Below are 22,938 nucleotides of genomic sequence, written 5' to 3' on the forward strand. Positions count from 1 at the left end.
CATTAATTCGTTATCATCTAAAGCAAAGCTTTTAACAATTCATAGCACCTGTGGACTACTGAACTCATCATTTACATTTTCTTCTCCATCTTAATATTCAGAAGAGTTTTATTCAATACTCTGTCCATCTACTGTGTTTGACCTTGTATACATCCCTACCCTTATTTTGTCAAAGACTACTATTGTGTTCTTACGGAGGTTGTGGATCACACATTTCATTGTCAGTGCTATGGCTGTGCAATGCCGCAGTGCACTTGAAAAATGTTGATTTTAATTTTTGATGTGAAACAAGGGAACACACAGAGCACGTATTCATGCTTTGTTTTTAATCATTTCATAGAAAAAGTATTTCAGATTTCATTTTGAACACAATATACAATATAATACCATACATTGTGTGTAACATTTAACAATCTGCCTGCAACAACCGGCAGACTTTAAGGTATTATTGACATTAAAAAAACCCATCTCTCATGCAGATAGTGCTAAATGTGGCTAACCATTTGGACACAACTGGGACCAAAAAAGCTTGAACATAGATTAACAATGTTAATACTGACAAAATTTGAATTTCAAAACTGCTAACAAGTTTGGTCAGAAAGAGTTCACACGTTTGCACAATTACATAAGTTCACGTTTTGTTGTTAAGTCAGTACGATTCACGTCAGTGTGGGGTCTATTGTAGCATGCTACCAATACTTCCCCCATGTTATCTACTTTTACATTAAGTGTGTGAGGTGTAAAAGAAGACAATCGCTTTGTGTTTGTCAGTCGAACCTGTATCCGAACCTTGTGTATCAGCAATCTGCATTCAAAGTGCTGCATGTATAAGCCTAGGCCGCAACAAGTCACAGAGAGAGAAAAGCTATGCGTGTATTTTGATACCAAGCATTGACAAAGCTTCTGGTCTCCCTACCTTGCTTGTATGTATCCTATTTCCAAGCCTATGCAATTTAACATGTCCTCTATGCTGCCTCTGGGTTACCTCAATGTTGCTGTCATTTGAAAACCTTGCACCCTGCAAAAACTCAGTCGGTCAGGAGTTGTTCTTCTGCAAAACTGTGGCCGTTATCTCTCTTTAAAGTGAATCCTACTGTACTGTCAATACATATATATACATATATATGAAAAAAGATAATTGCTATTTGCAGTTACAAGGTTCTCATATGACAGAAACAACATTAGCTGCTGCTCTGCTGGGCACTCAAAATATATATATATATATATATATATATATATATATATATATATATATAAAATACAGGATATAAAAAGACTCCATTCCAGAGTCTTCTACACATTAGACACCACCACTTCCAGGTAATGCAAGTGCATATAAATTAAAATAGATTTTACACTGAATCAGTATTCATTATTTACAAGCTTAAAGTATAGAATAAATACACACTGTTATAAACAGCAAAAAGGACCAACTTGAGCTTCTAACGACAAACAGTAGAGACAAACGAGTTTATGTGATGGAGTAAGGCCTGATGATTAAGACGTCACACTCATACACACAGACGTGACCACATCGCGCGCGCACACACACACACACACACACACACACACACACACACACACACGCACACACATGGAGACACAACTCCCCGTGCATCCTGCACACTGAAGCATGCTAAAGTGAGGGTGGATAAGAGAGTAGATGAAAGTACCTTTGAGTATGTCAGTAAACCACAGTGAAATCTTGGTTATTATAGTCTCAATGAGCCAATCCATGAAAACAGGTCACGGAGGCCACAAGAGCCGGCGCCGAACAGGAGGGGCTGTTGAACCATTTTCGCTCACGACCCCAACATTAAGAAACAAAGGGCACAGAGAAGCATTTTAATTTGGTATATGCCGTTAATTTGTTTATATTTCTTCCCTTTGTCTCGGAGGGCAAACCGATATGCCGAGTCTAGAAATTTCCTGTCCTGGAAACTTGATACACTAACTTCAAGCGGAGCTGAAAATGGAAAAAAAAATCAATTGACGTCAGTGAGCAGAAGCAGCACTCGAGGGGATTTTTTTTTCTTCTTCTCGGTCTCTTTTTCACAGAGGAAGAAATGAGTGACCTGATTGTTTTGGGGCTGTGTCTCCGGAGCTCGGGGAGATTTGTAAACCATGTGAATAATGGCATTGATGACGGTGTGAGCAGGCCTTTCAGTCAGGCTGCTGTGAGGAGCAATTTTAATCATCTGGTCTGCACCTGATTGCACCGGGGTAGGGGGGTGCTGCATCGGAACAGTCTTGGGCCTGTTTCAGACTAACAGGATTATTATGACTGCAGCATACCTCCAGGATTAAAATAGACTCATCGTTCTTTCATTTCTTTCTTGCATTACCATTTGTCTGTTGTTTTGTTTTTTTCAAATATAGATCCAAGCAGCTCTTTATAATAAGATGGTGAGGTTTTTTTACGCTGCCCAGCTGCTGCTGTTTCTGCTCATTGTAGTTGCTGGCGTCTTGTTTTTGGTGGAGTGCTGCAAGTGAGAGGACCTGACCTTGACTTAAAGCCAGTTCACACGCTGCAAAAAATGAAATCTTAACAAGTGAAAATATCTTGCTACAATAAGTCCAATATTGAGTAGAATTATCTTGAATTATCTTATTCCACTGGCAGATATTTTTGCTTATTTCAAGTTTTTTTTTCTTGATTTTGGTGATAAGATTGATATGATTTTATTTTTTGCAGTGCATCAATGCATCAAAAATTCCAGCCAACAGCCTATCAGTTTTTCTGAGTTTTGTTTTCAAATTCCTGTGGAGAAAACGGCAACATGTATTGTTGCTCGTCTGCTGGAGGGGACGGCTTATGCAGGATTTTTACACACAAAATTGTTGTTTGCCATGAATAACCAGCTAGCACCGATAGGCTGGTAATTCAAAGAAGAGGAGAGACAGGTAGCGATGGACTTAGTTAACACAGGTGGTGTATTTCAGAGTGACTGTCTGACATACATTGACACTGACATGTGAAGTGGAAAGCAAAATTTACAGTGAACATGAAGCATGAATTATGAGCCAATGCATCTGAATTCCATGCATAAATATGTAATTTGTGCTCGGATTAAAACATAAACATGTTGGTGTGCATCCAATATGGTCGTTCATGCTCCCCTATTGTATGAGTTTGTCCAGAAATTGTTTGTCGAAGTTTGTTTGGATTTCTCTATTGCCCAATACATGGAAGACTTCTCTATTTCAGAGATACAAAAAAAGGTTTTGCTCTTTCAGATTAAAAAAAATTTTTTTTTCACAGACATACTAGAGTGTTCAATAAATAAAAAACTATTACAGTATAAAGACAATAGTAAAAAAGGCACACAAAAGTCCTTTGACAAATGGTACAGGAAAAAAGTAAACACTTTCTCTTGCTATACAAACATATCTCCATCAGTAGGTCTTACTATATGCTACTTTAGAACATATCATGTCCGTAAAAAAGTCTTTAGGTACAAAACTTCTCTCAGTAGTGTCAATGTCCATTTAATGCCAGTTCAGAAAACACAAGCAACCATTTTTCCTCACTGGCCAAAATCCTTCAATGTCCTTCCTCAGTTGCCTGTCCATCAGGTCTTTATTGTCCGCAGCATTTATTTCCTGAGAACTCTGTAGCCGCTTCACTGAAACCTTCTCTCCGTGCCTGGCTCCAATTGCCCAAGTGCAAGACGCCCCGATACAGGCTAAAACTAAGCCCCAGCTTCTGTGGGCTTTGTTAAAAAGCACAGCTGCAAGAGGATCACCCCTCTTTCATTAAAACTTTTGAACCACCATGCAAACTTACCGGTGGAAGCCCTATGTATCTGTGGGTGATGCTTCGTGCGTGACAATCTCTATAGCTGTTGTGGGCTCCATTATGGGCTCCTCGTGCTCCTGACTGTCTGAATAGTCCAGCGGAGGGGAGCGAGAGGACTCCGCTAAACTATCTTCCTCCTCATCTTCGCCTTCATCCTCCCCGTCTTTCTCTATTCCATCTGAGTCCTCCTCCTCCTCCAAGGTCAGCTCAAACTGAAACTTCTCCCCACCTCCCTGCCCCCCCGCACCTCCTCCGAGTCCATCTGTGTCTTTGTCATAGAAGGGAGGAGAAGGGCTCTGGGGGATCATACTCTGGTACCAGTTCCTATTGTCCTCCAACGTGTCCAGAATGTCCTGGGCATCGGGGTGGACCAGGTCGGCCCAAGTTTCCCACAGTGGGTGGACAATATAGTCAATGAAACCCACCTGCAGAGGAGAGATCGGGGAGAAAAGGAAAGGATGAGAAAGTGTCGTCCAATGATATGTACGTGTGTGTGTGCATGCATATTTGTTTATTCCTATGTACATGTATTTATGGTGTGTGTTTAATCGTCTCCAGCATTTATGCGCTTCCCAATTTTTATTATGTTATGTGTCCTACCTGGCTCTTCTCCACAGAGGCTGTGTGTTTGTCACACATGGGACTGATCTCCATCCCCCTCTCCCGCTCTCTGTCTCCCTGGTGGAAGAACTCCTCCATTATCCTGTCTGTCCACTGCCGATACAGCTCCAAGGACTTGGTGGGGTTGCTAAGATCAGCGCAGTGCACCATGTTACGCAGCACCTGCAAATAGGAAATACTTGTGAATAACCAGAAACAAAACATGTGGTGTGAAACCCTCCATACAACACAAATCCCACACTTGTAAATCTATTAGCCTGAACTGAATTCTGTAGGATACCACCAAGGACAAGATTTTGGGTGAAATTAATGTAATACTTGCAGCACGGATATCACACATCCCTCCTTGTCAGTATTCAACTTAAAATCATAAGTGAGCAATTTCAGTAAGGAAAGGAAGCGGTGCTGCCTGTCAGTCGATTGTCAAGGAGAGAGGTACTATGAGAAAGACTATTGGAGGGCAAGTACTGTATGGAGGGGGGACTTCAAGAATAAAGGAAGATGGATGGAATGAGAAAAAGAGTAGGAGCAAAGGTCAGCTCATTAGGAGGGCAATTAATGATCATTTGGAGAGCAACCTCCACTAACGGTGGCTATTGATCAGCACTACTATAGGCAAGAAAATGAAGAGGTGGATATAGATAGATTATACAATCACAGACTCGCACAAGGAGACAGACATGTGCAAACATGCACACACAAAAACAGACACACACAGCCGAACACAAAGAATGCCACAGAAGAAAAGACACAGAACGCACAGAAGTTCAAACAAATTTCAGTATAACTGGCAAACATATTTGCCAGTTATCCAGACATCCACACAAACTCCCTACCTGTATCCTATCTGTGTAGTTGTCCAGCAGTAGCACTCCGGAGCTGGTCACCTTTTTGGTCTCAACCATTGTCTTCAGATCAGCCAGCAGACTCATATGTTTGGACATGTCAGTGGCCAACACCTGGATACAAGGGAGAGACAATGAACCACCAGCACAATCAAGATTCTGGCCTGCTACAGAACTGATAAAAATCAATTTTAAAAGACAACAACTACAACAGAATTGAATCGTTTTCGCAGTAGAAAGCGAAGAAGAATGGCTCACCATGTCAATGACCATCTTGCGCAGCGACTGGCGTTGTTTCTTGGTGAGGTTCTGGAAGATGTCACAGTTGTCTTCCTGCAGGAGCTTGAAGCCAACCGCCAGGTGATGGTTCTCCAAAACAGACTCATCGTTGTACATCAGCGCCAGCTCAGAGTCTAGATGGACAAAGACAAGGACTGTAGTCTAAATTCTATTCCTTTGTTTTTTCTTTTTGCTTGTTTGTTTGTTTCTTTCTATTCAGCTTCTGTTATCAGGTTGGTGAAGGGGGACTGCATACCAAGCATAATAAATTGATGAAAGCGCCCCCTTGTATCTAAAATTATGTTAAGCGTGTCGTGACACTGACACTTACTGGTATTGATTAGGAATTGGTTCGATACTCCTGGGTGATCAACATCATGTATAGCAGCAGCAAAGATGGCTGCTAGGATCTCAAGATCTGTGAAGACCGCCTGTCCCAAACAGAGACAGAAAGAGAAAAGAGGGAGAGGGTTAAGCAACATAAAAAGATCAAAAATGACAGAGGAGAGAATACAACAGTTAATTTTTGCAGCATAATTATTGATTATCATGATTGTGTAACAGAGATAAAAGATGCTGTATAGTTCACGAACGCCTCCAAGGCTGAATTTATAGATAAGAGAGAAAGTCAGTATTACCCAAATGTGACACGAGAATTTTTTTCTGTTATTGAGCTTGCAAGGAAAAGGTCAGCCAACCTCAGATAAGCCCGAGAAGTGCTATGTTGTATCATGTACTCAATAAGCTGTCTATCTTTCCATAACTCATTCTGAGATAATTTTCTGTATATGGGTATTGTTACCTACAAGAGTGACTCACTCTTTTTGTGTAAGTACAATAAATTATTTGAAAGGGAACTCAGTGGCTTTTGTTTCATTTACACTGTTGTCTTCAAAGATTAGTCAGACCGGGTGAAATGAACCTCCATACAAGACACTAAACTAAGGCACTTGGATTGATCGTGGTACTCGTCTCACTCCAAGTTAAGTCTATTATGGTCACACCATCTCTTCCTCAGGTTGGAAACCCTCTCCCCTCCTGTGTCATCAGGCACATCACTCGGGTCATTTATTGACTTACATCCAATGCTGGGGTGGAGAGTAGGATGTGGGTGGACTGGGCGACATCAGCAGCATGCAGGCTGTTGTGGTAGGCCACATCTGAATGGTAGTGGTCCTCCAGAGTCATCATGTAGGCAACAAATGTATCCACAGGGATCTTAAATGTTTTCAACAGGTCTCGCTCCTACAGCCAGAAAAATATCACGAGAATGGAGTCATTATGCAAACTAGTCAATCAAAATGCATTTTGTTTCTATTCATATAGGGTACAGCCTAGCCTAAATAGCCGTTATTGAACTTGTAGAACGTCAAAATCACCACAAAACCATGGGAAATGCTCCAGAATATTTCATGTTAGGCTTGAAATAGTTATATATTAAGTGCATTGACAAAGACGAAAAAGTGAAGCAGGCCACTCCATACCTGGAAGATGGCGTACATGATGCAGGTGAGAGGCCGGTTGTTTGAGTACTCCGAGACGGTGAAAATGTTCAGGCCCCACTTGTTGAGATCATCCAGCTCCTTGGAAAGAAATTCCTCCTTGTCCGTCTTGACACCGAAGCGCGAGATGGAGCTGCTGGACAGCGAGGGGCCATGGGAAACCTTCTTCACCCCGCTGATCTGTGTCATCAGCTGCTGCTTCTGCTGCTTCTTCTTCTCTCGCGTCTTGGACGTCGGCGACGGGATCTCCACCTCGTTCTGTTTGTCTGAGGGAGGCAAACGAATAAGAGTTAGAGGTTTAACTTTGTACCCTGATTTTTTCTTCATCAATTAAATGTCTTTAAAATAAATAGTGCTAGCACCTAGTATCTCTTACTCTCGATCAAACACTCACACAGTAAGAAAAGACAAAGCAAAAAAAAAATGTTTTAGAAAAGAAAGTTCTGGAAAAAGAAATATAGACGTGAGGGAATGAGAGCTAGAATCAAGAGGAAGGAAAAAAAGAGAGGGGTAAGTTAGCTTTCAATCCTCACTCTCATTCCATCACTCTCTCCTTATCATTTATAATTGGCCTCGCATAAATGGGAGTGGGCTGTCTTGAGAACCTAGGTGCACGACCAAAACACCCGCACCAGGTGACGAGCAGAGGGCTTGATTGATACACCCAACTTTTTGTCATCCATCCATCCACGTGTCCTCTCATCCACCTACACGCTCCCTCTAAGCTCATACTGTTCATCCCAAAAAAAAAATCACCCCCGGCCTTCTCTCAACACACTTCTTTCTCACCACAGGTGGCTCAAATCTCATCTCCCATTCTTTTCACACCCAAAGGTTACCCATTGAAAGCGCCCAGAGCTGAAACTCATTGAATGTTAAGGCAGCCCAGCGAACTGGGTCACCACAAAGGCTTTGGCTGTAACAAATCACTCAGTTCTGGGGGGTATTTTTGGTTTGTTTACCATAGTTTATTCCTCTATGTTTAACTTGGGGCATTGATGCAACCAATTATAGAACTTGTGATGAAAAAAAAAAAGGATGAAAGAAATAAAAGGACATCAAACGTGGCAAACGGCCATTTGATGTTGGTGCCTTAAAAAGACACACAGAAACAGCCTACTTTCTGTTGTAACAGTTGCTTAAACGAGAAGCTGAGTCCAAAAGAAGACAGAGGGGCACTGCGTGTGTGTGCAGATGAAATCCTGCAGGGATCGGTTATCAGTGTGCATGTACACTCGCCTCTCATCAGTCAAGCCTCAATTCAACACATTGCTGGCCTATCAACCTTGCCCCATTGAGGGTTATTCAATTACCAGCTGTTATCCAAATAACCACTTTCATTCTCACGTTCAAGCTTCTCTCTTTGTCTTTCTCTATCTCTCCACCCTCCCCCCTCCAAATCCTCCAGTGGTAATTGAGAACGGGCAATTAAGCACTCAGACATGTGCTGTGTGAGAAACAGGGGGGAGAGCAATAGACTGGCCTGGAATTCATTACGGGCCATCATTCACCACTGTTGAGACTCGTGTGTGTGTGTGTGTGTGAGAGAGAGAGAGAGAGAGAGAGAGAGAGAGAGAGAGAGAGAGAGAGAGAGAGAGAGAGAGAGAGAGAGAGAGAGAGAGAGAGAGAGAGAGAGAGAGAGAGAGAGAGCGTTCCTAACAGGTCAGGCCTGATTGTAATACAGAGAATTGTGCTGTGGTTTTTAACAGTCCCTCATATCCACGTCCTACGCAACAGATTTCATGCTACTCTCGGGACATGAGGCAGAAGATGTGTCGCCATTAAACTATATTACAGCAACACATGTACTGTGGTCAAGACGAAGTGGTCCAAAACAACCTTTAACAATGTTGTTATCCCGTCACTTGACATTATAAGCCAAATAGTGCCACACGAACGATTAATTCAGCTTTCTTCAGATGCCGTCTCCAGCTCCATATCGCATGCCGGGGCTTCATGTTCTGCCAGCTAGCTAGCTCCCTTCTGAGGCAAGTCGGTTCACACTGTCTGACAGTAACGCATATTCCCCTTTTACTTGTTCCTCTCCTTTTTCTCCTCATTCTTCAATCCTTTTCTTTCCACTCCCTCTTCTCTGATATGCTTTCTCGTCTAAACTCCTCCTCCTTCTCCTCGCCAGCAGGTTGAAATCCAAAAGGTTCTATCAGCTATGCTAAATTTAAAATGTCCTATTGAATACAAAATCTAATAAATACCTATTCAATTCTATTCTATTCTAATTTGTCCGCTCTTTCATTTCACCTGTCCTCTCCACTCTCTCTCCCGTCGCGGTTGTTTCGATTTTGTCGGACTCCCTTTCATCCTCCTCTATATATGTCGTCCCTTGTGAGACAGATGAGGGGGAGGGGAGGGGAGGGGAGTAGGGGTAGATATGGGCCCTTTTTTTCACGGCGAATTTCCGAAATGAGCTGGGTTTTGCTGTCGGCAGAGGGCCAGTCAAAGGGAATTAGGAGAGCATTAGGTAGGGAGGACAGCAGCTGTGGCTGGGGAATGGCGCACGTGAGCGGAAGGCACGCCATCCGTCCAAAATCCCCTCTTTCTGGGACGTCAGAAATGTTGGTTCACATTCTCTCCAGATGAAAAAAACATACAAGTTCCGATGCTATAACCGTGTCCAGTCAGTCGAGGTTCACTGACAACTTATTTCCCTGCGTCATTCGTACTCACTTACAGTAATATGTTGTAAAAGTCTGGGAGTCAGATTAAAGGGGGGGGGGGACAGGGATTTGCCGTAGACTCAACATCTGTGCAATGACACATAGGGTAAAAAAAAAAAAGAAGAAGAAGGGGGCATTCCTCTCAGCCTGTCTGAATGTTGACATAAAATGGATATGATGGAAAATAAATGCAGTAGTGATGGGATATTGTAATCTTAATTTTAACAATCTTAATCTCCCAGACTGGCTGGAGTGATGGATATACTGGTCCTCTAAGGATCAGCCAAGCTGCACCAACTGTGACATCACTGTTTTCCAATGTGTTTCCCCGCACCATAAAGGGAAATCCTATTTTGTTTTTGTTTTTTTTTAATCCTAGAGATAGTCATTTATGGAGTTGGAATCCCCAGGCGGCGGGGATGGAGGGATGTGGAGATAAGGAGGAGGATGGTGGTGGTGGTGGGGGGGGGGTGTCCCTGCTCACGACGATGCTGGGATGAGTCACCCAATCTGCCTTGCTCATCTCACCGCCGGTGAAAGGGGGTTCCTCAGCACCTCCTTACTGCAGTCAAAGCCTCCCCGTCACCTCATGCCCCCCCCGTCATCATTCACACACCTTTTCTTCCGCCTCATCTCTACTGAGTGCCGACACCCCCCTGCATTGTCTACCTTTCCTATCTTTGCTACCTCCTTTTCCACCTTTTCTTCCCCATCTTGTGTCTCAGTCAGATGTTTCTCTGCTTTTCTCTCTTTTACCCTGCCTGCCCTGCACCCCACCTCCATCCTATTGCTCGATCAGACCATCAGCTTTTTCACAATCCCATTAATTTGTCAATATATATACCCTACCTTTCCCTCAGTCAAGTCTTCCTCGAAAGAACGAACAAATGTTCCCATCCACACTCATCCCTTTTTGTCTCTCAGTAAACAGTTCTTTACCAGCGGTCCCACGGTCCGATAACGTTTTCCATATGTGCAAGACTGTGAACGGCCCAACTGGAAATTGGAGGTTTCGGTCCCCCTATCTATTCCTAGAACTAGATGCTCCGGCCCACACTGACAGGATCCGGTTCCAAATCACTGACTAAGATCTCGGCTAACAAGTTCACTCGTCAATATCAAACGCCACCTTGCACAAAGCCAGCAAACCCTTTTAACGCCTCTCGGTGTTTTCCCGACTTGTCTGTTTCGGGAAATGAACGTTTGCACTTGGGAGATGATTTCACTTTTAGCGGGCCCTCTTGATTCCTGCATCATAAACACTGAGGCAAGCTTAATGGCGCAGCATATTTTTATGATGATACACCCCCGCAAACCCCCCCCCCCCCCTGCTAGAGCGGCTTGCACAGACCAAAATGGAGCCTCCATGTCAGAGTGAACCCCAGCAACACACACACACATGATATATATACATACATATATAAAGGTATTGTGTGTTTTCAGTGAGAATACAGGTTGTGTGTGAGTGCCTCTCATTTACCCAGGAAAGTGTTGGAGATGAATTCGGACACCTGATTCCCAGACCGACTCATCTCGGATAGGTGCGTCAACTCCCGATTCAACATTCTCTTGAACTGCAAGAGAGGAGTAGAGAGGAGGGGTTTTAGAAAGGGAATGTCATCAGTTTCCACTGAGGGGGGAAAACCTGGGAGAAATTATGGTGCAGGATTTCATGGAAAAAAACAAAACAAAAAAAACAAAAACAAAACCCAACATCATCAGTTCCCAGTCTTACTCCACCACTTCACGAGATTTTTTTTCTTCATGTGGATAAGAGTTAGTGGGTGAGAGAAATCTTTCTTTTTTTCCCCCCTCTTTAAGCAGTCAAAGTGAGGATCATATTTTGGATGACCAACGGGGAGGCGACCCCCTTTCAACACACCTGAAATCACCCTCTACAAAAAGAAAGTTTAGCTTTATTGTTTACTGCATCAGCGTGTAAAGAATTTTAATTCCTCCTGGAGGGAAATGTGCTCAGTGTACATTTGTCTCGTCGCCGCAGGTTTACTCTTTCCAGTGCAGGACACAGTACACGTCACAGTGTTCGAGTCTGAACGGTCAGGTGGATAAAACAGTTTGGAGGAAGGGATGCATTGGGCAGAGGAAACGCAGACACAAGACACAGGCACTGCAGTAGCAGCTGTTTATGGCAGACCCTCACACGCACACACGCACACACACACACACACACACACACACATCTCTGCAGAAGACTCAAGATGGAGCCTGAGCCACAAAACACCATTCTGTCAAAAAGACCCCCCCCAATCCATCCGTACCCCCCCCACAAACCAAATAACCAGCTAAGCTCATGTTTCAACTTCAACATGAAGACAATTACAATTTTTTTGGCATCATCCCAAATCCTGATAGAATATATCAGGATTTGGGATCAGGATGCAGTACCTGTTATATATATATATATATATATATATATATATATATATATATATATATATATATATATATATATAAAAACAGGTACTACATAGCATGGCATCCTGAGAAGCTTCGCAAAAAGCAGCAGAACTGCGTAATTGCTTTAGATCTGCCCCAACAGAACCAACGGCAATACAACACCACAGGTACAACGGGACGAGTGCGGTATCCCGACTAGCTTACGTAGGAAGACGCCACACACCTTAATGTAACCCCAGGACACAGACAGCAGGTAGTTGGCTTCAGGCATTTTGGAACCCGTTTTCTCCTCCCTGCACAGAGCCAGCACTGTAATCCGATAAAAAAAATATAGAGGCAGACGAATGGGATTCCTCTAGTGACTGAAGGAGGAAAAAAAAATCCCCTCTTTTCTCCTCTTCTCTACGTTTCACCTTTCAGTGGCTAAGAGGGCAGCTTGATGATGGTTGGCTCTTTCCCTCGGCGGCAGAAAAGGTACAGCTGTTGGTCTCCATGCCTTAGGACGGATGGGTGGCGAGGGACGGCAGGACCAGCTCTGTAGCCTGTCTCGGCAGCTCCGACCTGGTTAAGGAGCTCCGGCAGACTGGGCTGACTGGTGGGAGTGGCGGCAGCTGGAGCTATGAGCTTGGGGTTCTCAGCGCGCTGATGAATAATGGAGTACCCAAGGAAGGAGGAGGGGGAACAAACTGCGAGGGAGGCAGGAGGAGGAGGTGGAGGAAGAGGAGGAGGGGGGGGAGGCAGTGATGTTCATCTGACTGGAGGGGGGGTTCCTCCGCTGGATTAGTTTCATTCGCTGCTCTCACTGCTGTAGCGCTCTCTCTCCCCCTCCTGCCCTGCCTCTTACTCTTGGTCTGTCTCTCGCTTTCTGTTTTTTTTCCTGTCTGTCTGTCTGTCTCTCCTGCCCCCCCCCCCCCGTTTCTTTTCCCCCAGTTCTAGTCTGCCAGCCCCAGCAACACACTCTATTGAGAACACATGATTTGACAGAAAGTGGGGAGAAGGTGGGACCCCCCCCCAGCATGGTTTTGTATTGGTGTGTGTCTGTATTGGTGGGAGGTTGTTCCAGATACTGGCACATTAGTAGATCCAGACTCTAGGACATCCCCTTTTTTCTTTGCTTGTCTTCTCCTCTCCAGCTCTGCCAGACCTGCAGATAACCCCCACACCTCTTTTAGCCCCCATATCATTTTCCATGCAGGTATGACATGGAGAGACAACGATGCGCCCCCTACGTACAGTAAAACAATGAGCGTCGAGAGAGGGGACGAGCACGTTTTGAGAAATGTGAATGCACCGCATCTGTATTTTTATCACTCTCTCTCTCTCGATTGACTCTATTATCTCCCGCTCCCTTCACTCTTCTCTCTCTGCCGCTGCCTGACAGCTCTGTGTGCAAGCGGCCATTGTGGAGAACTCGCAAGCCTGTTCATTATCCGCATACCATAACAATATTAGAGGGTGTCAGGGTGTATGTGGCAGGCTATTTTTAACAGACCACATTGAGAGAAAACCAGAGAGTGGGCAAGACGGTCAGAGAGAGAAAAAAAACGGGGAGGAGGGTGAAATTAGAGCGAGCGAGCAAGAGAGAGAGAGAGAGACAGAGAGGGAGAGAGAGAAAGGATAGGTGGCAGATAATTGCATCCTTCCCCAATTTAGGTGACATCAGCCCACGAGTCCCTCTCTATCTCTATCGCCCCTTCTGTGCCTGTATGCAAGTGTGAGTATGCCAATTACCAGAACACCCCAATGCCATGGCAACAACATCAGGGGACCGGCACAAAACTGCATTCACAAAAAGTGCAATGGTGGGGAGAGAGGAGAGGACCATATGAAAGGTGAAGAGAGGTGAGGAGAGACGAGGGGAGGAGACGCGAGGCCCCCCCCCCTCCCTTCATGGTGGGCGGGCATGCGGTATAGCTGCAAGGCTGTCACGAGGACATGCCACACACAACAACACACACTGCCTCGCCTCCCCTCTGCCAATGTACAGACTGAAAAATCCCTCATCCCCCGCTCCCTCCCCTTCTTCGCCTCGCTCCACCTCTCCACCACTTACATGTCAATCCCTTCTCCCGGCTGCCACTCGCCAACACTGTCATCAATCTCTCTGTCTGCCCGTGGAAGAATCAATGGGCTGTCCTCTGAGCAGGTGTAGATGCTGCCGCAGAGCACAAGGCCAGAGCCACCTGACTGGAATGCTATTACATCATTACCAGTGGCCAACTTGAGGTGTGTTTATGTGCGCGAGTCACGCATGGTGGGCCCACCTGTCCCCTGCCTATGGACTCCTCAATGCACTGGGCTTATAAGAGGTGGTTCGACGGTTCAGAACTGCTCCACGGGACAGACTTTCAAAGAGAACCTTCTATCTGGTTTGTGTGTGTGTGTGGGGTGGTGTCTATCCATGTTTGGGAATAACGTAGGAAGAGATCAAAGCTTCCCAGAGGATTCTGGATTATCCTCCCACGGAGGGAGCGAATGGGAGGAGGAGAGCGAGGGAGGATAGCAGGGGAAGGAGGGGAGGCGAAACGCAGCTGTTTATGTAACAGCTCGCTGCATAATATATAAAGAGACCAGAAATAATAGCAGGGGATGTCTCGCTGCAGCGTGGTGGAGAGCTGCGGGGCCCTGAAGGCGGAGGCAAATGCATGCTCGCACATTCACCGAGGCTCTTAAACACACACACACACACACACACATACACACACAAGCATCACATATGCATCAAAGCCAATAAACGGACATTTATTACAGGAAATTAGCACAACTGACACTGACGTAACAAACATATGTCCGTCACACTTGTGCACATACAATTACGTGGCGTTGTGTGTGTGCGCGACACTGTGTGATCATCTTACGCCGTTTAATGCTTTATTTTATGTCCTCAATAAGGCCATAAAGGAGGGGACAGAGACAGCAGATGCCTAAAGAAGGCGGATGCTTCATTCAGATAATACTGAGAGGACGGGGACGGAGGGGAAGCCTCATTACCTCCTGACACTCGATCACCCCTCTCCCTCTTTCTCTCACTCGCTCGCTTGCTCACACCCACACATTCTCTTTCGAGCCCTCATCCTCTGCTTTGCCTTGCCGCTTTCTTCATCCTTGATTTCCTGTTACTCTCTTCTTCATGTATCTCTCACTCCATGCTTTCCCTCCATCCTTTATTTTCTCTTATATTACACCGTATTTCTCTACATATCTAACATTTTCATCAGTTGTCACCCCTCCCCCTTTCTCTCTCTCCCTCTCGCTCGCGCTCTCTCCCTTCCTCTCGCTCTATCTCTCCCTCACTCTCGCTTGCTGCCCCTCTCTCTCCCCTCTCGCTCACTCTCTCTCTCCCTCTCTCTCGCTCGCGCTCTCTGTCTCTCTCCCTCCCTCTCTCGCTCGCTCTCTCTCTCTCCAGGGGGTTGGGTTGATTCAGCAGTGGGCGGATGTGCAGAAGCAGAGAAGGTGAATGGAGCCTATGGCATTTCATTGTGAGGAAAAAAAAATGCTGAGCTCTCCCATTCAGACGTGATTCCATTGGACAGCCCACTGTGGCAGGCAGGCAGACAGGCAGGCAGACAGGCAGGCAGACAGACAGGCAGGCAGGCAAACAGACAGACAGGCAGGCAGGCAGACAGACAGACAGGCAGGCAGGCAGACAGGCAGGCAGACAGCTAGACCATCAGGTAGCTCGAAAGGCAGAAACAGCCTCTTGCTGACACCAAGTCTCTGAGCTTATGTGCCCTGAAAAACAAAAACCCAAGCCCCCTTTATCAAAAGGCTCTGCAGGTCAGATTATATTTCTCATCTGCAAAAACATAAGGTTTTCTGTGGCGTGAGGTGTTTGATTTCAGTGGTAGATCTGATCAATTCAGATTTCATGTTCTAAGGCTTTTATTGTTTAACCTGAGACGATGACCGAATCAGATTTAATATCTAAACAATGGACTTGAAATCACAATTACAGCCAGTTCAATGTATGACCCCCCCCCCCCCGCCATCCTTAGATTTGCTGAAATGTAGACCTACACAGGCATAATGTACAGCTTCCTCAAATAGATATACACGATACAGTATATTTTGGAGACAGCCTCTTTTAAATCGATCCACTCTAAATTAGTTGTCATTTTCTGCCTGAGTGGTTCAGACTGTAGTTAGAGCTTTGAGCCACAAGTGGGCGCCCTGTGTTAAGCTAACCAGCAGCAGCACGCACACGGGTGGGTCACTGAGAGCATGACCTTTTAGCCTGCAATGAAAAAGACTTGGCACCTTATTTGGAGGAACAACCTGTTATCCTCACAGCAGAAATAAAAATATACAAACTGAACTTCATTAGAATAACTATCCTAACTACTAACACTTTTTTTTTGTGAAAATTCATCAGAGAAATTTGGAAAATTTTGGTAAAAGTGAATGTGATGATAATCATTAAGGGACAGTTATTTACCACCGTGCTCCAGCTGCTAGCTTTCAGTAGCATAAATCACTATTTTCCTGGTAAATCTGTTCAATTTCAACTCATCTATCTAGCATCTCTTCTCCTGTTTATTTAACATCCTTGACTTGAGCAACCAGTACTTCGTGACCACCACAGCTAGTCTGTCTGCACCACTCTCCCCTCCACGCAGGGTGAACACACTGCTGTGAGCACTAGCAGTGACACAACTCTGCTAAGATGAGGACTCCAACCTACGTAGGGAGCGTGAATATATCAGTTGGTGAGTTAACATGGCGATACCAACCATGGCAAGATACAGACCGAGACAGAGAGTGTGAGAGAGACACAGAGAGAGACAGAGCGAGAGAAACACAGAGCGAGAGAGAGATTGAGAGACAGAGAGAGACAGAGACAGAGACACACACAGCAAGAGACAGACAGAGAGAGACAGACAGACAAGAAAGAGACAGTGAGAGAGTGAGAGAGCGGAACAGACAGAGAGACAGACAGAGAGAGGGAGACAGACAGACGAAAGAGAGAGAGAGCGAGAGAGAGAGAGTCTGCACGACCACTTACTTCCTCTGACTCACTCACTCACTGTGTCAGTGCCACCTGCATTGTGAGTGTGTACAAGTGTGAGTGTGTGGGACAGAGAGCTGTACTGAAAGAGTGTATCTGAAGGTATCTTTCTCTCGGATGCATTTTTAAAGTAAGGCATGGTCAGTTGCATTAATAAAAGAGAGAGAAGAGACGTGTAGGTTAGCGAGGGCAAATGACTCAATCCTCCAACACACCTCTCAGTTGAGTGTTTCATTTCCCATCTTTCTTGCCTGTTTGAGGCCAGTGTTCAAATGTGGCTCGCAACGCCATTTACTGCTGGGGGGAGGGTTAGCAGTCAAATGACTGCACAGACACACTCTCTTGGCCTCTGGCTGCATCCAAAGCATCAGCCTTTCTCGACCGACTGTAGGCAGCAGCGTGTCCCAAGAATGACTTCGAAAAACTCACGTCTGCAGAAAAGCATAGCATGGGCCCCCCCATAGAGCGACATTCAAAATGAGATCCGACACCGTGCTTAAATCAAGGGGTTCTGAAGGCGGGTTTCATGGTGGTACAAATTATCCTATGCAAATCTTTTTTTCTTTGAAAAAAAAAATTGAAAACTTTTTCGTATGGCTCTTTATTCACGTATTTGGATGACCTCACCACTGAGCGCGGTGCCAGACCACCGAGCAATTCCTTCTCCCTCTCCCCAGATGACCTGAGTGTCTGGCACCAGGCTTGACAAATCAGGGGAATTCGTCCTCAGACCTCGGGTCCGAACCTCAAAGCACGACCTTCGGACGTGGCTAGGGGCATCCCGCGGCTACTTCCTTCTTTACCTTAACCAAACACGTACCTCCTCAACTATTTTCCCTCATCAAACATTTATTTCATTTAAGCAGATGTAAATGAGGCTAAACGTAAAGCAGACAACACGTATTTCTGCTTAATTCTGCATACTTGTCTCGATATAAAAGCCCGCCAAGGTGGTTGAGTAACAGTCAAACCCAGACTGAGACTCTGGGCTCTAGTCTACAGCCCACAGCCGAGTAGAGAAAACTCAACTGAAGAACACATGGCTCCAAGAAAGAGTCTTGCATCAATGGTAATGAAATGTCCCCTACTTAATTAAAGTCACTTTAAACACCGTGACCTGGCGGCTCGAACCAAGACGGCATTAATAACACGACGCACAGCACATAAAACCCAAAACCGTTCAGCACAGGCTGCGTGAGTTGGACCTACAAATGTCTACACAAAGACGAAGTCCTCTGAAAGCATGCTGCAACAGAGCAGCAAACTGCAAGGTGAAAACAGAACGAGTCAAATAGAATAGAAGAAATTATAATGTAAAACGAACCAAGACAAAAGAAAACCCCTCACCTTCCTCCAGCTGTTCAGCTTCCCTATTTTCTTCTCTTTCTTGTTGAAGCAGCAGGCTCCCATGTTGCTGTGTGTGTAGAGAGAGTAGAGCTGGGCTGCGGTCCCGTAGTGTGTCCTGTGTTTGCCCGTGTCTCCGGCTCGGTCTCTCTCACTATGGACTGACTGCAGCATGAGTAAAAGGACCAAGCCTTTGCCTCTGGGGCTGGGGGGAAACGCCACAGCTCTACTGACTCACTTTTGGGCTGCGAGGTCTGACTAGGCTTTACCTCACACACTGGGAGCGGAGGAGTGTGTGTGTGTGTGTGTGTTCAATCTCTAGGTGAGGGAGTGAGCTTTTGCAAGTCTATTGGCTAACACACACACACACACACACACACACACAGAGGCAGGGGGCAGACCCGCCTCTGCTCCGCCGCTCCTCTTGCGTGTTGCAACTCAAGTTTTTCACTACGACCGCTGCTCGACTTCATTGCTCTGTGGTTTACACTGTCAATAATGCACTGATAGATCTGATGACTTCAACGCTTCCTGTTTTACTGAAAACACTGGATTTCCTTGAACTCCAGTTATGAAAGCCGGCCAAAGGTTTCCGTTCTTTTTTTCTTCTTCTTCCCCCTTTCTCTCGTCATTGCAAATGTAAGTCGGTTCAAGTTTAACGCCCAGAGACGGGCGAGCGGTCCTCGAGAACGAGCTGAAGATGACCCGATTACAACTCTTTTTCCACGGCCTTGCTCTCTCTTCGGGCCCCTTTCTGCCTCCGGTCTTGCTTCAACGGTATCTGCAAACCCGGTCGGTTCAACTGCTCATCACCCACACGCAGGTTTCATACGAGACAAGAGCAAAACGCCACGACACCTGCGGTTATGCTAGCCCTCCTTAAAACGGCCCTTGTGCACCCGACGCCCAGTCACACACAACGGCTGCCCCAGTCCTCAGCTGCGAAGGTCTCCTCCGCGCCTCGCCCTGGGGGGGTACAGCTGAAATTATAGGGTCCGCTTCTAGCCTTTCACCTCCCACTACCGAGACACCGGCTTCCAGCTGTTGCAGCAGATCCACCCTAAATGTGAGTGGTAGCTGGGGCGGCGTGAGCTTGATGGTTGTGTTCTCATTAACAATAGACAGTTCGAGACTAATGTCGCAAATGACAGTTACAATACCAGTTGTTGTGTAATGGTTTAAATTAGGGGGGGGTAGTCAAAGGATGAGGTAGATTTGACTGAGATTAGACTGTGGGTAAAGCATGCAAGCAAAGAAAAAAAAATACACACAAGCACGTAAACAGACAGGAGAAATGGTGCGGAGAGGAGACCGCCCCTGCTGCCAGGTCACCGTCTCACCACAAGAAAGGTACCTACGTGTTAGTGACCCAGTTGTCCACCTACCCGCCTGTCTTTCAAAGACACTTCAATGTGAACTAATGAGGGCACCGGAGTCTTACACATAACAGACAGATCAGGTCAGCTGATATGAGACGCCACCGACTAGTCACCCCCCCCCCCTTTGCCCGTGACACCCACATTTTCAAGATACGTTTTCAAAGAACCCAAAATGATCTGGTGGATTAGTACGCACAGGCTACTACCCTGTTCTTTAATTAGCTTGTTGTCATTTAGCCTGTAAGATGCACAGCCTGACCAGGAACCTGAAAAAAAAAAGTTTTGCCACTCTTGAAATCCCAAATCTACCTTGATTTCTGTTATTTACTAAAGCACCTTGTCTTTATTTTAGAACAGCCATACTGTTGTTATCTAAAGTAAACTTGAAAAAAAAGAAAAGGAAGTGAAACAACGATAGCTATGATGTACACTAACTTTATTTGCTTGCCATTTGGTTGGCTGGTAGGGGAAGAGATGAAATATATATACTATAAAAACACTGATGGTTTCTGACCCTCTGTGATGCAATGGGGAAAGTTCAAACCTATCTCACGAGCTGAACAACAGCTCTTCTTCACTCAAATTTTTTGCACCGAACACTTCAATTTTCTCCAACTGAGTTGGGTAAATTTAGAAATTTTTTCGAACTTAACATGTATGGCATTTCCCCAGCGTCAGAGACGAGGCCTGGTCCCGTTACTCAACCGAAGAGCAAAAATTATGACTGTGGACTGTGTCTGAATTTACCAACAGCCTTTCACAACAGCATGAATTCCCCGGTACACCCTTAAAGCCCGCGCGAGTGCCATACAACACTAGGAGCTTTAGAAAAAAAATTAAAAAAGATTTAAAAAAGCAAAAGGCAACTTCTGCTTTCTCTGCAGTAACAAATAAAGAACCACAAAAAGTGTCAAATTTCTCCTACAAAATACTACGGACTGTGTCTGCTCAGCATGGCCATCTCTACATATTCTTCCCTATATCTTAGTACGTGTCTGTCTTTCTACACGCCAGCCTGTACTTGTTAAATGTGAGACATGCCTATACCAGAATTTTACTTGACTTTACTGCATCCAATCCAATTTCTACAACATGTGCGTCTCCATTGTGTTGGGGAAAACCCCTTCCTCCCGTGTGTGTGGGTGCACGCGTGCGTGTGCCCTGATGATGACGACAGCAAAGGGAGAAATAAACAGGACCATTAACAGTGCCCAGCAGCATGATGGGAAATCTATTGTCGTCTAGGGAGCGCAGGGGAGATCAGGAAGGAGACGGGAAGAGAGAGTCTGCCCAGGGGTCCTCAAGCATCCTTCATGCGCACTTGTGTGTGTGTCACACACACACACACACACACACACACACACACACACACACACACACACACACACACACACACACACACACAAACGTAAACACAAACACGCAGAAGAAATGTTTCCTGTAACTTCCGCTCGTGTTTATTGTGTTTGACCCAGTGCACGACCTCCAGCATCCTGTAACACGGAATAACCAGCTTTTCCTCTTACAAGCTGTTGTCAGGCTAATTCAGCTGCTACTCGGGCCATGCAGCAGCTTTCTGGGATTTCACTGCCACAAGCGAAAACAGCTCACAGCTAAGTACTGGGGCTGTGAGGCCAAGCTGGTGTGGTTTCGTTATCACGATTGCCTGAAGACGGTTTAACGCGCAGGCCGTGCACAGCAAACATACGTCAAATGATTGTGTTTATGTTAGCCTGTCTGAGGTGCTTGCCCGAAAAATGCAAGAATTCTTCCAATGTCATTCACACATTTCAGACCTAGTTTTTCTCACCTCACATTGTAAAAGGTAGAAAGAAACGGTCTTGCTTTTGCTCCTACTGCACAACAACCACCATCCTGGCTGACAAAACCTGACAACATGCTCCACAAAGGTGTTGTAGTACGTCATTATCACATCAGGCTCCACAAACACCAGAAAGACCAATCAGAGCAGACAGCTTAGCATCCTGTGCACAATATGGACATGTAGAGAAATAACCTGTAAACCTTCAGCACTTGACTGAATACACAGAGTCAGAAACAGCATTATCATTACTATTACTATCGTTGTTGTTGTTGTTGCTGTTGTTGTTGATACAGGCTTGATGATTATCTCATTCCTGTAATATACTAAGATTATTTGACGGCGAGCCATAGCAGTTAACAGAAATTCTGTGTTGCTGAATAGTAAAGGCAAAGGGTCACTTATTTTAAGACACAATTATAGGCCCAAGAACAGAGCCCTGAGGTTTACAGCAATCAATCATTCAGAGGAAATACAATCATGAATACAGAGTGACTCTTTCCTGTTTGGTTTCGACAAGTAAGTTTCAAACCAGCGCAGGGCAGACCAAGAGACAATCCTGCGGTCAGTTCATCATTAAAAAAGAAAAAAAAGGAAAAAAGTTGAACAAACATGCAGTCTTTCTTACCTTGTTGGAAGCCATGTCACTGACAGAGCGGTAGGTCTGGATGGTCTCCAGCTGGTCCAGACACCAGTCCAGCTCTTCCATCGTCTCCACGGCCAGCTTCTGGTACGCCTCATCTGACAACAGGCAGCCAGCACACAGAGACACGCAGTCAGAACACACAGTGCATACAGATCCAGAATGCTGCCCGGCTATCGTCAGGCAATGCCCGACCCCAGAGCCGCCACTGGGCCCTTGCTGCTGTGTGGGAGGGGGCATTGGCAGAGGTGGCACCCGGCTGAAGCACTCCTTCATCATAGGGAGATGTTTCAGGGGTCAGTTTGGGGTAGGTAAGAGGGTTTGAGATGTCAGCAGCGTGGAGTAGAGCAGAATGAGTCTATAGCCATAGCCTCTCTGTCTGCCTTCATGCTCTACTCTCTCTCTCGCTCTGTCTCTATCTATGTTTCTCTTAGTGCAAGTGTGTGAGCCCCCACCCTCGCTCCTCAGCTTATTTACATAAAGTCAACCCCCAGAACAGGAAACCGGACCCATCTATCTGCCCATCTATGCATGCATGCACATGCACACACACACGCACACGCACACACACACACACACACGGCTGCTCTTTGGCAAACTCCAAGC

The 22,938-nt window shown here is 45.6% G+C and overlaps 1 protein-coding gene across 3 annotated transcripts in view; it reads right to left on the reverse strand.

Moving 5' to 3' along the window:
- Positions 1-311: 311 nt before the first annotated feature.
- pde4ba (phosphodiesterase 4B, cAMP-specific a) overlaps positions 312-22,938 on the reverse strand; it is a 110,731-nt gene continuing 88,104 nt past the window's right edge. The window contains exons 6-14 of one of the 3 annotated variants that reach the window (XM_056277211.1): positions 22,318-22,430; positions 11,202-11,295; positions 7,029-7,312; positions 6,625-6,789; positions 5,876-5,975; positions 5,524-5,678; positions 5,257-5,379; positions 4,400-4,582; positions 312-4,224 (exon numbers count right to left, since the gene is read on the reverse strand). In XM_056277211.1, coding sequence (XP_056133186.1) covers positions 3,799-4,224; positions 4,400-4,582; positions 5,257-5,379; positions 5,524-5,678; positions 5,876-5,975; positions 6,625-6,789; positions 7,029-7,312; positions 11,202-11,295; positions 22,318-22,430 — 1,643 coding nt within the window. In that variant the 3' untranslated portion in view covers positions 312-3,798. Of the gene's footprint in view, positions 4,225-4,399; positions 4,583-5,256; positions 5,380-5,523; positions 5,679-5,875; positions 5,976-6,624; positions 6,790-7,028; positions 7,313-11,201; positions 11,296-12,362; positions 12,803-18,491; positions 18,822-22,317; positions 22,431-22,938 lie in introns of those variants that run through there. The other 2 variants (XM_056277212.1, XM_056277214.1) reach the window with 2 other exon arrangements.

The sequence above is a fragment of the Lampris incognitus genome, chromosome 3, assembly GCF_029633865.1.
Source record: "Lampris incognitus isolate fLamInc1 chromosome 3, fLamInc1.hap2, whole genome shotgun sequence".
Taxonomy (NCBI): Eukaryota; Metazoa; Chordata; class Actinopteri; order Lampriformes; family Lampridae; genus Lampris; species Lampris incognitus.